A 14,397-nucleotide genomic window follows, 5' to 3' on the forward strand; every position below is an offset into this window, starting at 1 on the left:
AAGGTTAAGGACAAAATTAGAATTTCACATGTGGAAATACTATAAAAGGCTAAGGGCAAAATTGGAATTTCAACTTGGGAATATTAGAAAAGGTTAGGGGCAAAATTGGAATTTCTCATGAGGGGCTTTAAATCATAAATGTCTAGAATTCTCTACATAATTTGAGAAAGGAGAAGAGCAAAGGAAAGAAGAGAAATCAAAGAGAGAAAATCGGCTATGGAGGGAGTAATTTTACTCCTTGAAATTTCATCCCAAGAATTATTTTCTTCTAGTATTCCTACTAATTCAAGGATCCTCTACAACATGATGAAGTTATTTTGGAAGATAGGAGCCTTGTTTGGTTGATTTGAAGCTTTGGTAAAGTGAAGGAGTTGGAAGGAAAATGTAAGAATTAATCCAATTTCTTTGTGTTATGAAGTTTGTTGATGTTGTAGTATGTAGAGATGTGTAGAATTTATGGAAATATGGAAGTTTGCATGGTGGGTTTTACATATGTATAAATCCATGTATATGAAGATTTTGGAGGCAAGATGAATTAAATTTTTGTGTAGTATTTTAGTAGTAGTTATGGAGTAGTAGTTATGGTAAAAATTTTATGTTGGAATTGGAAGTTGAATGAATTTATTTAAGTTGGAAATATGGGTTAGGTGATGAAATGGAAAAAAAATAAGTTTGTATAATTTGTTAGTTGTTGTTATGATTTTTGGGATATAAATGAAGTTTATATGGTGTAAGTTGATATTAAAATGGATTGTAGGAATTATGTAATTTTAGTATGATATTATAAGAATATGGAGGTAAGTTATTAAAAGTATGGATTGTTGTTGTTGATTATGAAGTTGAAAGAAAGAAATGAATTTGATTATGAAGTTGGAGGAAGAAAATGAATTATAATATTTTTGTTGTATTTATGGAATTTTTGAGTGAAATATGAAATTGATAAAAATTGGATAGCTTACTTGGAATATTTTTCACTTATGTTGGAATGAGTTGAAATTAATTATGGATATGAGATATTCATATTTATTTAGAAATGCAAAGTTTGGTTGAAAGTTGTTGCACTAATTGGAAAATTACACCAATTTATGTTATGGTGTGTTAAATTGATTATCGATGGAATTGGTGTTGTTGTTGGCTTGGTTGTTAATATTGTGGCCGAGTTGTAATCTCGGGGTGTCATATATATAGGGGAGATGCTGCCGAAATTTTTGTAGACAAGTATTGAAAAAATTGAATTCTTAAAGTCTTATGAATAGTAATTGGTAAATGTGACCAATTGTAGATTTTGGAGGAAACGGAAATTAAACTTGGACAACCGTAAAAGGCCAAAAAGGTATGTAAAGCTTTACATTTTCTTCTCTTGGCATGTCCTAGATGTAATAGGAATGAATACGAACCTCGGGGATCACTCTACTCTTCGAAATCGACGCTCGAAAATTTCTCTTTTCTATTCAATAGAATTGAATTAGGTAATTATGAATAGTTTTGGAAAAATTATCTAAACTTCTAGATTTTGCACAAATGAATTCCGAATACCTTGAAACTCTTCTAAATAATGTTATGAAGTCTAACGCACGTGATTTGTATACGCCACTTCATTTGATCGAGGTGGGCCCCACTATTCCGAATTTTTCTTCGTTATTCCGTTTGAATTACGGTAGGTAGAATTTGAAAGAAACTCTTTGCTATGATTCCTAACATTATATGAATAATTATTCCGTTAATTTCCATAATATATTTGGAAGTACGGAGATGATTCGGAAAATACTATTTTTACGTAGACTATTGTGATATTGGAAGTACTTGTACTATTATTATTATTCAAGTTTCCTTTTATGATTTGTTATCGAAATTATGCCATCGAGTCTGTATAAATATTTTGTAATTTAAATTGCATTTAGTTTCTCACTACTCCACTCGTGGATGCCTCAATGCTTCTTTCACTGAGCCTGGGCCAGGATATGTTTTCGTGCGTATTTCTCTGCATTGTTCGCCGTGTCCCGACGTGAGGGGGCAGGTATGACATGTACATGGGGTGGTAAATTTTATGCCACGGAGTTATGCTGTGCCATGTACATATATGTTTGTGATATGATATGAATTGATATGGCCATCTGATATGATATGATTTGTTACGGAGATATTCCCTACTCTGGTGTTATGCTGTGCCGTGGTGCCGATGATGGGAGGGCAACCACACTTTGTTCACCGAGTCCATAATGGGGTCGGATATGGCATATGTCTGTGCATATATGGTTTGAGATTTTGATAAGCATTTTGAAATTCTAAACGTTGATTTCATGTTTTGTATATACTATTCAGATTATGATTTTATATATTACAGTGCATGCTTTACATATTTGGTACATTTTCCGTACTGACCCCCTTTCTTCGGGGGGGCTGCGTTACATGCCTGCAGGTACCGAAGTTCGTTTTGCTGAGCCGTCTGTTTAGGATATCTACTGCGTTGTTAACAGTGCTCCCTTGTTCGGAGCTTGTATTTTGGTACTGACTTTATCTCTGTATATTTGGATATTTTGGTCAGGGGTACGACGGGGCCCTGTCCCGTCATATGACTATGCTATCATCTGTAGAGGTCTGTAGACAGAGTTATGTTGTGGGTTTTGTATATATGGTTTGGGTTTTGTGTGTTTTGTGACGGCCTATCAGCCCTCGTGCCTACATCTATTTTTTTGATCTATTTAGCAATTTTTTTTCTAATCACTACCTTTGCTTATTCGGTTAAAAGGCTAATTTGGGATAAGGGTACGTTTGGGTGCCCAACTCGGGCACCGGTCACGGCCTACGGGGTTGGATCGTGACACTATGGTTAGCTTCTCTATGTTTTGTGCAATATCTTCCTTTTCATTACTCAACCCTGTTGATTCAATACGCCCCTCCTGATTATCCTTCTAGATTGCTAGGGGCATTACTTCCTCATTACTTGGTTCATAAATCACCATGGTTCCAGCCTTTTCCTCTTCTTCATTGTTTTGTCCCTCTTTTACATTTTGTTCTTCTTTATTTTGTTTTGCATCAACTTTCCCTTCCTCTTGTTCCTATGCAACTATCTCCTTGTCATTTTGGTTTTCTGGTTGTATCTCAGTTTGCCTTGTATCAGATTCCCTTCCTCTTGTTCCTTTACAATTATCACCTCTTGCCTCTCTTCTTGTCTCCCAAAATTCCTTGTCACCCATTTTTTCGTGCTTCCGTCAAACTTATTTGTATTATCAGTTTTCTTATGTTGTTGTTCCTCTTCTCTCAATGCAGCAAATGAATTGTCATCTTGTACGTCCTTCCTTCCTTTTATATGCCTATATTTATGTCACGACCCAAAAACTGAGGTCATGATGATACACATCTCAAAACCCAATCTGATGTGTAATCCTAAAAATAAAACTCATACAAGACTCCCAAAGGGGAAAGTGATGCCACGATTTAAATAAAAAGAAAAAAAACAATGAAGAAATTATCCCAAAACCTGATGTCACAAGTATAAAGAGCATCTACTACAAGGTTCGAATCTGAAGATACAACATAAGTCTCTGAATGGTACAAAAGACTGAAAAATAAAGATAGACTAGTGACGATCCGAATTCTGGGACCTCACCACTAATCTGAGAATACACAATCCGCTAGAATATTAACTGCCACGTGGGGTACCCCGACTAGTATATGCATCAAAAAGGGACACAAAAGTAAGGGTGAGTACAATTCACATGTATTCGGTAGGTTTTAGCTGACTGAGTATAAGGAATTAATCAAATCTATGAAATAAACTAAGGAACACTTCCACCTGCATACAGAAAAGTCCCACTTCGGCATCGGTGCCGCCAGTTTATATATATAGTGGCACGAGTAAAGTAAACCCATAATAACAACTCATAATCACAATTAATCAAATAATTCAAGCAGCACAAATGTCAATGCAATGCAATATGATGATGCAATGATGTGGTGATATGGTGGAATCAAGACTGTCGCACAGCCTATCGTATACACCTACCAAGCTGTGCTACCAAGCAGGACCCATGGGGGTCTCGCAGACCATATACCTCAATCACAATATCTCATTATCCTTGTCACCTCCTCGTGGTCAAGGGATCACAATGCATCCACTACCCTGCCGGAAAACTGCCTCGGTCAGGGACTCAAGATACAAAGGTTAGGATCATAATGCATCCACTACCCTACCGGAAAACTGCCTCGGTCAGGGACTCAAGATACAAAGGTTGGTATCACAATGCATCCACTACCCTGCCGAAAAACTGCCTCGGTCAGGGACTCAAGATACAAAGGTTTAAAGGTGTTTCATTTTCTTTCTCAAAAAGAATTTCCATATTTCTCAACTTCCCATGTTTCATGATATGATGAATGAGGATGAATGCATCAAAACACATATGCATGGAAGTAATAATCAACTCACATGTGGTATAAGGTTCAAAGTTCTTAAAACTTAACCTACACATGATATTCACCCTCAATAAATAGTAACGGGAAGAACACACTTTCATTTAAATATTCACCCCTTTCTCAACAATATTTCAATACTCAAGTATGCTCAAAACCCCCAACTCAATCTCTCAGGCGGCATCACAAGTCAAATAATATACTCAAGCCTCTCTCTTAGGCAAATCATAATTCACATGCTCTCAAAGCAAATAAGATAACAAATAAGGCCCCCACACGGGCTATGTAATACAAATAAACCTCGTCACGGCAACACATTAATAAATAAGCCTCCACACGGACATCACAATATATATAACATTCTCAACTCATACTACAACCCCATCCCAAAGTTTATAACATATGAATGACTAATTACCCCATCTCAATCTCAAAGAAAGATAGCCAAACCTACCTCAATTGTTGAAACCGCACTCGAATACCTTCACCGGACAAGCAACTCTCGAATTTAGCATTTGGAATGACAACCTACTATCAACAATGAAACATACACGTCACAAGGAGTCCAATGACACCCATATTGATAGGTTTCGGAATCGGGGGTAAAATGGTCCAAAAATTAACTATTTTCGAAAAGGGTCAAATCTGTAAATTTATTGAACAATCCCATTCTATTGGTAATAAGGAACTCATGGTTGAAAAACCCATAAAAATAGAGCTCAAAACGAGTTAGAAATCACAATTTTCCTTAAATTCGGATTAGGGAAGAAACAAAGATTTTTGGGGTTTAAAACTAAAATTTAAGAGTTAAAATCGTCAAAAATTTAATGAAAAGGAAGGTTTTAGGTCAAAAACCACTTACCCAACACTTTGCCTCGAAAATTTCTTCTCAAATCACCTCAAGGAGTTCAAGAACTCAAACAAATGATGAAAAATATTGAAATGGGAAGAAAGGGGCATTTTCTGCCCAAAAAGTTACTGTTCACGCGTGTTACTGTTCACGCGTGTTTTGTACAAATTTTCGAAAATCACCCTCAAGTTCATTACAATTTATCCATCTTATATTTGTTCCTCGTCCGAACCATCCACTCCTATTTGTTGTGTTTTGGTCCCATTACCTTTCCACTCAACAACGTTCTTCTTTCTTCCCCTTTCGCTCCTTGCTTATTTTTGAGTTCTTTTTCCTCCTGATTCTGCTCTTCTTCAATCCTTGAATGATACAGTTCTGGATGGATTGCCCAATAATTGTGTTCGTCATGTCCTTGTAAGCAACATTCCTTACAATATTTGGGCATGTAGTCATATTGCACTTTGATCCACTTAAACTTTATAACCCTTGTCACATCATCTTCCTCCATTATTCTAACTCTTTATGGCAATTTCACAATCAAATCTACCTCTATTTTGACTTTAGCACAACTAGGTCTCATCTGATTCCTCGTTGCCATGTCGATCGTTAGTGGCTTACTTATTGCTGCAGCTATAGAGAAAATTGCCTCCTTCGCAAAAAAGTTAGGCGGAAGATCTGGAAAGAATATCCATGCTACTCCTATCGTTGTTTCAACATTTGGTTCAAACCAAGGGTCCCATTTTAGTGTTCTCATCTACCAATAATTCTTTCTCGCTTTCACATAGAAGGCTGATGTTGAAAGCAAATGTACATAGTCCTCCAAACTTGTGAGTCTGATTAAGATATGTCTTGTATCCAAAACGCCAATTGTGCACTCACCTTTAATTCGCCTCAACTCCATTATGTCAGGTTTAACATATGAGAATTTGCAAATAATGGCGAATTGTAGGTTTTCCTGAATGATAAGAGATCTGACTTTCGATGCTTTCCAAGTGATATTCGGTTCTCCATGAAGGCTTGGGGGGAATACTAGTCTGTGGTGTGGTGGTCAATTTTGATTTAAGAATATTGGTAAACTGGGAATTATTTGATTCTTTAGGTTTAGTATTTTGTGGATCTAGATTGTTTTCAGAGTAAGGTTGGAAACTCCTCCGATGGGGTAGCCCCACCGCCAGTGGCTGCGGCCATGATGGCCAATTTAGCAAGGTTATAACTTACAACTCCTCAAGCCAAAACCCAGCAAACAGATTGAACAAAGAAACTTTGCAGGATAATAGATAAAAGTAACAGCAAAGTAAATCTACCAAAATATGTAGCCCTAGAGTTACATCGGAGAGACAACCACCAGAGCACCTAATTCTTGTCTTCTTCAGAGCTGCTGCTACCTACTTTTGTAGTAGACAGAGAGACTTAATCGCCGCTGCCAGCTGCCGTTGATTCGCCGATGGTTTACCACCGGTTCGCCGCCGCTGTTGAAGATGTAGCGTATTAGCCTTGCTCTTCGGTCTTAAACTCAAACAGTGTGAGCTATCAAAGGCAATAGATCTAGGTCTGTATGAGCAATAGAAGAAGAAGATATGATATTACTGCTAGTGCTAATTGATAGTGAAATAGATCTAGAGGCAACAACGATCAGTCTTGTTCCGATTCATGACAAATCGAAGCTTGGATGACCGAGCTACCTGGGAAATTTTGGAAGAGTGCTAACTCGGTAGGTTTGGAGTGGCTGATTAGGTTATTTAATGTCATCTTTAAGAAGGCAACGATGCCCGAAGAATGGAGGTCGAGCGTAATGATCCCTCTATACAAAAACAAGAGAGATATCCAGAGCTGCAACAACTATAAAGGTATCAAGCTTCTAAGCCATACTATGAAAGTGTGGAAAAGAATGGTGGAGATGAGGGTGAGGAGAGGCGTGTCTATTTCAGAGAACCAGTTCAGATTTATGCCGGGACACTCAACTACAGAATCCATCCAGCTTATGAGGAGACTGGTGGAGCAGTATAGGGAGAGGAAGAGGGACTTGCATATGGTATTCATCGACCTAGAAAAGGCTTACGATAAAATTCCATGAGAGATACTATGGAGATGTTTGGAGGCTAAAAGTGTACTTGTGGCGTACATTAGGGTGATCAAGAACATGTATAAGGGTGCCAAAACTAGGATAAGGACAGTAAGAGGGGACTCAGAGCACATCCCAGTTGTGATGGGGTTGCATCAAGGATCAGCCCTTAGTCCCTTTTTATTTGCCTCGATGATGGATGGATTGATGCGACAAATTCAAGGTGAGGTTCCATGGTGTATGCTTTTCGCGGACGACATAGTCCTGATCGATGAGACTCGTAGCGGAGTTAATGCTAAGCTGGAGGAATGGAGACATACCGTGGAGTCTAAGGGGTTTAAGCTGAGTAGGACCAAGACAGAATACTTAGAGTGCAAGTTCAGTAAGACACCTCAGGAGGTTGGCGCGGAAGTTAGGCTTGGTGACCAGGCCACCCAAAAGAAAAGTAGTTTCAAGTACCTTGGGTCTATCATGCAAGGCAGTGGGGAGATTGACGATGATGTCATACATCGTATTGGGGTAGGGTGGATGAAATGGAGGCTCGCTTCCGGTGTGCTATGTGACAAGAAGGTGCCACCACAACTTAAGGGCAAGTTCTACAAAGTGGTGGTTAGACCGGCTATGTTATATAGGGCGGAGTGTTGGCCAGTTAAGGTTTTTCACGTTCAAAAGATGAAAGTTGCCGAGATGAGAATGTTGAGATGGATGTGTGGGCATACCAGGAGCGACAAAATTAGAAATGAGGCTATTCGGGACAAGGTAGGAGTGGCCTCGATGGAGGACAAGATGCGAAAAATGCGACTGAGATGGTTTGGACATATGAAGAGGAGAGACACAGATGCCCAGTGCGGAGGTGTGAGAGGTTGGTCATGGATGATTTCAGAAGTGGTAGGGGTAGGCCGAAGAAATATTGGGGAGATGTGATTAGACAGAATATGGCGCAGTTACAGCTTACCAAGGACATGACCTTAGATAGAAGGGTGTGGAGAACCCATATTAGGATAGAAGGCTAGTACATAGACTCATTATTCTTTCGTATTAGTAGGCGTATTAGCGCACTATAATTTCTTATGCTCTGATTTCTATTATTATCTATTAATTTCTGTAATTTAATTACTCTATTTTATCTGTGTCGCTTTCGTTATTTACTTTCCCATATAGTCGTCCTACATTGGTAGGAGTAAGATTTGCGCACTTTACCCTCTCCAGGTTGGTGGTGGTGGTGGTGAGAACCTTAAGACCTAGTTTCTCGAAAACTATGATATCAGCTGGAGACATGCAGGCATCGTATATTTCTATGTTGTATTTGTTGTACCAAATATGAACCGAATGAATAATTCGGTTGTTATGGATCACACTCACATGTACTTGATTTTGATCAGCTGAAAACCAAACAAAGAAAAAAAGAAAATAGAAGAAGAAAAACATAAAAGTGAGAAGTTAAGGCGTGGATTGGAACCTGGAGGCTGGAGCAGACGAGCGGACGCCGGACTTTGTTGGATCTTGGAGCCTGGACGCCGGCGCGGTGAGGCGTGAACCTGGAATGGACGAGCGGCGGGCGGCGGCTACTGTCTGCTGAGTGCGGTGAGAAGTTGCGATTTGATAATGAAAAGTGAGAACTGAAAGGAGAAGTCTGAGAAGGGGGAAAAAAGAAAAATTGAAAAGTGAACTGAAAACACAAGCTAAGGGTAGAAAAAGAAATAATTATTAAAAGTATTTAATAATTAGTATATTATGTATAAAAGTGTCTAGATTTAATATAGTATGTATCAGATTTTGATTAACCAAAAATGCGAAATACAAAAAAATGTATTACCGAAAAATCAAAGTTACAAAAAAATATGAATTGAAAATCAAACCGAAAATCAAAATTGAAAAATAAAAAAAATTCAGTTTGATCAGGTATTTCGATTTTTCGATATTTATGTCCAGCTCTATTATACAACTTATTTCAAAGTTTAATACTAGTATTTGGGACCCGAGTACAGAAAAACTAATAGCGAACGTTTTCTCTCGAATGGGTTCCATATCTTGTGAATTCTGAATAGTTGGATTTAATATCGATATCGAACACCTAATAAAAAAATTAATAATATTCAAAACAAATTACCGAAAATAATCTTATAGCTAGAAAAAATATCTGACTTTGGTGGATGGTGGCGACCACAACTTCAACACAATGTGATACCTAATATATTGTTTTTTTTTAAAAAGGGTTGTCCCACCTTCGTAAATTTCCAACTTTTGAGTGTGGTGGCAAATCACCAACTCACACAACAACATTTTTTGTTGAAATTTCTTTGACTCCTGCAAATTATTTAGTGTAGAAAATATTGAAAAGAGTAATTTAATTATTTACATTGCACTTGTATAATTATGTGTTTATAATCTATACTACTAGTATTAACAATTTTTATGTATGTATAATTCATCTAAGAAAATTATTAAATTAAGTAAAGCTCGGTCGATAATACTATACTACCAAATACCAATTTCTTCACCAACTACAGCCACCAACTTCTTAACCCCACCCCACCCAACTTGCAACTCTTTTAGAATAAAGTTACTCAACTAAAAAGTATACGAGCACTCTACTGTTGGAGTGGAAAATATTTTAAAAGAGTTGAAAATCCGTAGTTAAAATAGGAAAGATGGATAAACATATTATTCTAAAATTTACGCCACTTTGTTTAATTTAATTTAATTTTTTTTATTGGAAGAGATGGAGTGGTAGTAGTCATTGGACAAATTAAATGTCCGCTCATGAATAATGATGAAATGAAATAATGCAGATTTCATAGTGAGTTGAATGGTATGAAACCAAAGTAGATCCGGCTGACAAAGTGGAAAAAGCAAAAATCTAGCAAAAGAATTAAAACCATCCCTTAGCCAAAAAAGGAAAATTTTAAAATACTAGTATAGTCTGGTGTGGGGGTTGGTAATAAAAGTGACAAAATGATTTCTAATTTTTTTGAAGCAAATCGGAGGTGATAAAGTAATTTTAAATTTCGAGATGTGTAATTAGCAAATGGCAACCAACCACTCCCATATTTCTTGTCTATATAAGACCATTCGCCCTTTTTCCTCTGCTTATCTGTGTTAAAGAAGTAAAATCTCTTCCTATAGGTACGCTCGATCTGTCGTTCCCTCTATAACTATTTCTATTTCTTCCCCACGTTCAAACTCCTTTTTGTGATCCAGATCTATTGGTATGTATGTTTTATGCTCATCATCACTTTAATTCTCTTTTTTTTTTGCTTAAAGTTTTGGCTTTTGGTGTTTGTATGAGGCTGAGTGCTACATTACTAGATCTGGATTATGGATTACATCTGCTTATAGATCTGAATCAATACTTAGAAGTAGCAAATGTTTGATTAAAGACTGATATTGAATTTTGTGAAACAGAAAAAAATAAAAAGATGGCATCTCACATTGTTGGATATCCTCGTATGGGCCCAAAGAGAGAGCTGAAATTTGCTCTCGAATCTTTCTGGGATGGAAAGAGCAGCGCTGTTGACTTGAAGAAGGTCTCTGCTGATCTCAGGTCATCCATTTGGAAACAGATGGCTGATGCTGGCATTAAGTACATCCCCAGCAACACATTCTCTTACTATGATCAGGTTCTTGATACAACGGCAATGCTTGGTGCTGTCCCATCTAGATACAACTGGACCGGTGGGGAGATTGGATTCGATACTTACTTCTCCATGGCCAGAGGAAATGCCTCTGTACCTGCTATGGAGATGACCAAGTGGTTCGATACCAACTAGTAAGTACTCATTTCAACTTTCAACACTAGTTTATTACTACTTATTTAGAATGCATACTCATTCACTCACTGTTATCACAATCTCATACAGCCACTTCATTGTCCCTGAGTTGGGACCTGATGTTAACTTCTCTTATGCTTCTCACAAGGCAGTCGATGAGTACAAAGAGGCTAAGGCGGTATGTGACCTTTTTCTCAATCTTTACTTTTCATTTCACTAGACATATTTAGGCATTTGAAAAGGAGCGATATGTTTCTCTTGTTAAATACATTGTCATATGCACCTCTGCTTTGTTTTGGATCATGGAATTAAGAGCTGAGCTTAGATTGACGGCTGGTTGATCTTGACCTTTCTCTTGGTGCAGCTTGGAGTAAATACTGTCCCTGTACTTGTTGGTCCAGTCTCATACTTGTTGCTATCTAAACCTGCCAAGGGTGTTGAGAAATCTTTTCCCCTTTTATCACTTCTGGACAAAATCCTTCCTATCTACAAGTAAGAAATACACTCTTTCCTTTGTCTCTGTCATCTCTTTTTGAAGACATTCCCTTTCTAACACAAAAAGACCATCGCAGGGAAGTCATTTCCGAGTTGAAGGCTGCTGGTGCTTCCTGGATTCAGTTTGATGAGCCTACCCTTGTGTTGGATCTTGAGGCTCACCAATTGGAAGCATTCACCAAGGCATATGCTGAGCTGGAATCAACTCTATCTGGCCTTGATGTTCTCATTGAGTCTTACTTTGCTGATGTTCCTGCTGGTGCATTCAAAACCCTCACTGCTTTGAAGGGAGTTACTGCTTTTGGTTTTGACTTGGTTCGTGGAACTCAGACTCTTGATTTGATCAAGGGTAGCTTCCCTTCAGGCAAGTACTTGTTTGCAGGAGTGGTTGATGGGAGAAACATCTGGGCTAATGATCTTACTGCATCTCTTGACCTCTTGCAATCACTTGAGGGCATTGTAGGAAAAGGTAATGTATTCCCTACCTCATCACTTGATTGTCTGTACTGATTTTTATCACAGAAAGGTGATTCTATTTTTATTCAATTACGCAGACAAGCTTGTTGTCTCTACATCCTGCTCCCTACTCCATACTGCTGTTGATCTTATCAACGAGACAAAACTAGACAATGAAATCAAATCATGGTTGGGATTTGCTGCCCAAAAGGTTGTTGAAGTGAATGCTTTGGCCAAGGCATTGTCTGGTGCCAAGGATGAGGTACAGTTTGTTCTTAACTAAAAGGTCTTCAAAAATGACTTTGGAAAATGTTTGACAAAGTTTTTGCATATCACGGCTAAATGTATTAGTTGTATTCAGGCATTTTTCTCTGCTAATGCTGCTGCTCAAGCTTCCAGAAAGTCCTCCCCAAGAGTGACAAATGAAGCTGTTCAAAAGACTGTATGTGTTGAACTGAAGGACCTTTTTCTAATTAATGATAATGACTTGTATCATATTTTACTTACTACCTTTTACTCTTCTAATATCTCAGTCTGCTGCTCTTCAAGGATCTGACCACCGCCGTGCTACAAATGTTAGTGCTAGACTTGATACCCAACAAAAGAAACTTAACCTTCCAGTTCTCCCAACAACCACCATTGGGTCCTTCCCTCAGACGGTGGAGCTAAGAAGAGTTCGTCGTGAATACAAGGCCAAAAAGTGTGTCTTGTGCTAGCTCTTCTTGTTATTAATGTTGTCAGACCTGTCATCTTATACAATTTGTTTGTAGGATCTCTGAGGAGGAGTATGTCAAAGCCATCAAGGAGGAAATCAAGAAGGTTGTTGACCTTCAAGAAGAGCTTGACATTGATGTCTTGGTTCATGGAGAGCCTGAGGTAAGGCAACTCACATGCTTACTAGGGTATTGTTGCTTTTCTCTTAGTTCATTCGCATTTGCGTCTCTGATGTATCTTTAGTAACTTTGGATGTTCAATGCATGCAGAGGAACGATATGGTTGAATACTTTGGGGAACAACTTTCTGGTTTCGCCTTCACTGCTAATGGATGGGTTCAATCTTACGGGTCTCGATGTGTGAAGCCACCAATCATCTATGGTGATGTCAGCCGCCCAAACCCAATGACTGTTTTCTGGTCCAGCACAGCTCAGAGCATGACCAAACGCCCAATGAAGGGAATGCTTACAGGACCAGTTACTATTCTCAACTGGTCGTTTGTCAGAAATGATCAGCCAAGGTAATTATTATCGCCCTCCAATATTTTGATCTTTATACCCCCAAACATTGTTTTACGAGTTGATGTTGATGTGTGATCGTTGCCTACAGATTTGAAACTTGCTACCAGATTGCTTTGGCCATTAAGGATGAGGTGGAAGATTTGGAAAAGGCAGGCATCACTGTCATCCAAATTGATGAAGCTGCATTGAGAGAGGGGTTGCCTCTTAGGAAGGCTGAGCATGCTTTCTATTTGAACTGGGCTGTTCACTCTTTCAGAATCACCAATGTCGGTATCCAGGACACTACACAGATCCACACTCACATGTGCTACTCAAACTTCAATGACATTATCCACTCCATCATCGACATGGATGCTGATGTGATCACAATTGAGAACTCACGTTCCGATGAGAAGCTCCTCTCAGTTTTCAGGGAGGGAGTGAAGTACGGTGCTGGAATCGGACCTGGTGTCTATGACATCCACTCTCCCAGAATACCATCAACCGAAGAGATAGTTGACAGAGTTAACAAAATGCTTGCTGTTCTTGACACCAATATCTTGTGGGTTAACCCTGACTGTGGTCTCAAGACCCGTAAGTACCCCGAAGTGAAGCCAGCACTTCAAAACATGGTTTCTGCAGCCAAGGCCATCCGCACCCAGCTTGCCAGCGCCAAGTGAGCCACTTGAAGAAAGAAACACTGGGCATTTTGGGATCCATTATTCATGGTGTTTTTTTAAAAGAAAACTTCAAAAGGAAATTTTCTATTGATTTTTAATAATTGTGCTTGCTATGATATTATTCCGTAGATCAGTAGTACTGTCCCGGGGACATTTTATTCTTCTTTTATCTGTTACTTGTTTTTGAAGGTTTTACTGTTAGAAGAAATCTCTATCTCGTTGATGCTATTTTCAAATATATTACAATTGTTATCATCTCTTCTCATAATTCATAAGTTGTGCTTTATAAAATAGATGAAATGATTGCAATCTGGTTAAAGATGATTCAAACAACAAATGACAGGAGAACTATTTAGGATTCAGCATGAGCAGTAGCTTGAATCTTTTGTTACAATGAAAGAGGGGAATAGAAACACCTAAAGCATTCAAACTAATGAAAACTTGAGAAAAATCTACTCCA

At 38.3% G+C, this 14,397-nt stretch overlaps 1 protein-coding gene and 1 long non-coding RNA gene across 3 annotated transcripts; both read left to right on the top strand.

The window, feature by feature from the left end:
* Positions 1-178: 178 nt before the first annotated feature.
* On the top strand, positions 179-2,654 carry LOC129876795 (uncharacterized). The gene is made up of 3 exons (XR_008763417.1): positions 179-384; positions 1,283-1,333; positions 2,420-2,654. It is a non-coding gene; the product is annotated as an uncharacterized LOC129876795 (long non-coding RNA).
* A 7,544-nt stretch (positions 2,655-10,198) lies between these two features.
* Positions 10,199-14,192, top strand: LOC129876144 (5-methyltetrahydropteroyltriglutamate--homocysteine methyltransferase-like). Of its 2 annotated transcripts, none has more exons than XM_055951482.1 (11): positions 10,199-10,531; positions 10,728-11,091; positions 11,183-11,270; positions 11,457-11,584; positions 11,665-12,056; positions 12,142-12,305; positions 12,405-12,485; positions 12,577-12,743; positions 12,814-12,919; positions 13,027-13,277; positions 13,367-14,192. In XM_055951482.1, exons 2-11 carry the CDS (start codon positions 10,742-10,744, stop codon positions 13,935-13,937), a joined length of 2,298 nt encoding a protein of 765 aa, XP_055807457.1. In that variant the 5' UTR covers positions 10,199-10,531; positions 10,728-10,741; the 3' UTR covers positions 13,938-14,192. The 2 variants fall into 2 exon arrangements, with proteins under 2 accessions (XP_055807457.1, XP_055807456.1); XM_055951481.1 differs by having other exon boundaries at positions 10,200-10,448.
* Positions 14,193-14,397: the final 205 nt, after the last annotated feature.

Source organism: Solanum dulcamara, chromosome 12, assembly GCF_947179165.1.
Source record: "Solanum dulcamara chromosome 12, daSolDulc1.2, whole genome shotgun sequence".
Taxonomy (NCBI): domain Eukaryota; kingdom Viridiplantae; phylum Streptophyta; class Magnoliopsida; order Solanales; family Solanaceae; genus Solanum; species Solanum dulcamara.

What these genes read in the sequence shown, in the direction of transcription:
- LOC129876144 (XM_055951482.1), top strand. Translation starts at nt 10,742, where the DNA reads ATGGCATCTCACATTGTTGGATATCCTCGTATGGGCCCAAAGAGAGAG. An exon ending in AAGTGGTTCGATACCAACTA is followed by an intron (nt 11,092 to 11,182) that starts GTAAGTACTCAT and finishes AATCTCATACAG; the next exon opens with CCACTTCATTGTCCCTGAGT. An exon ending in TGTCTGGTGCCAAGGATGAG is followed by an intron (nt 12,306 to 12,404) that starts GTACAGTTTGTT and finishes AGTTGTATTCAG; the next exon opens with GCATTTTTCTCTGCTAATGC.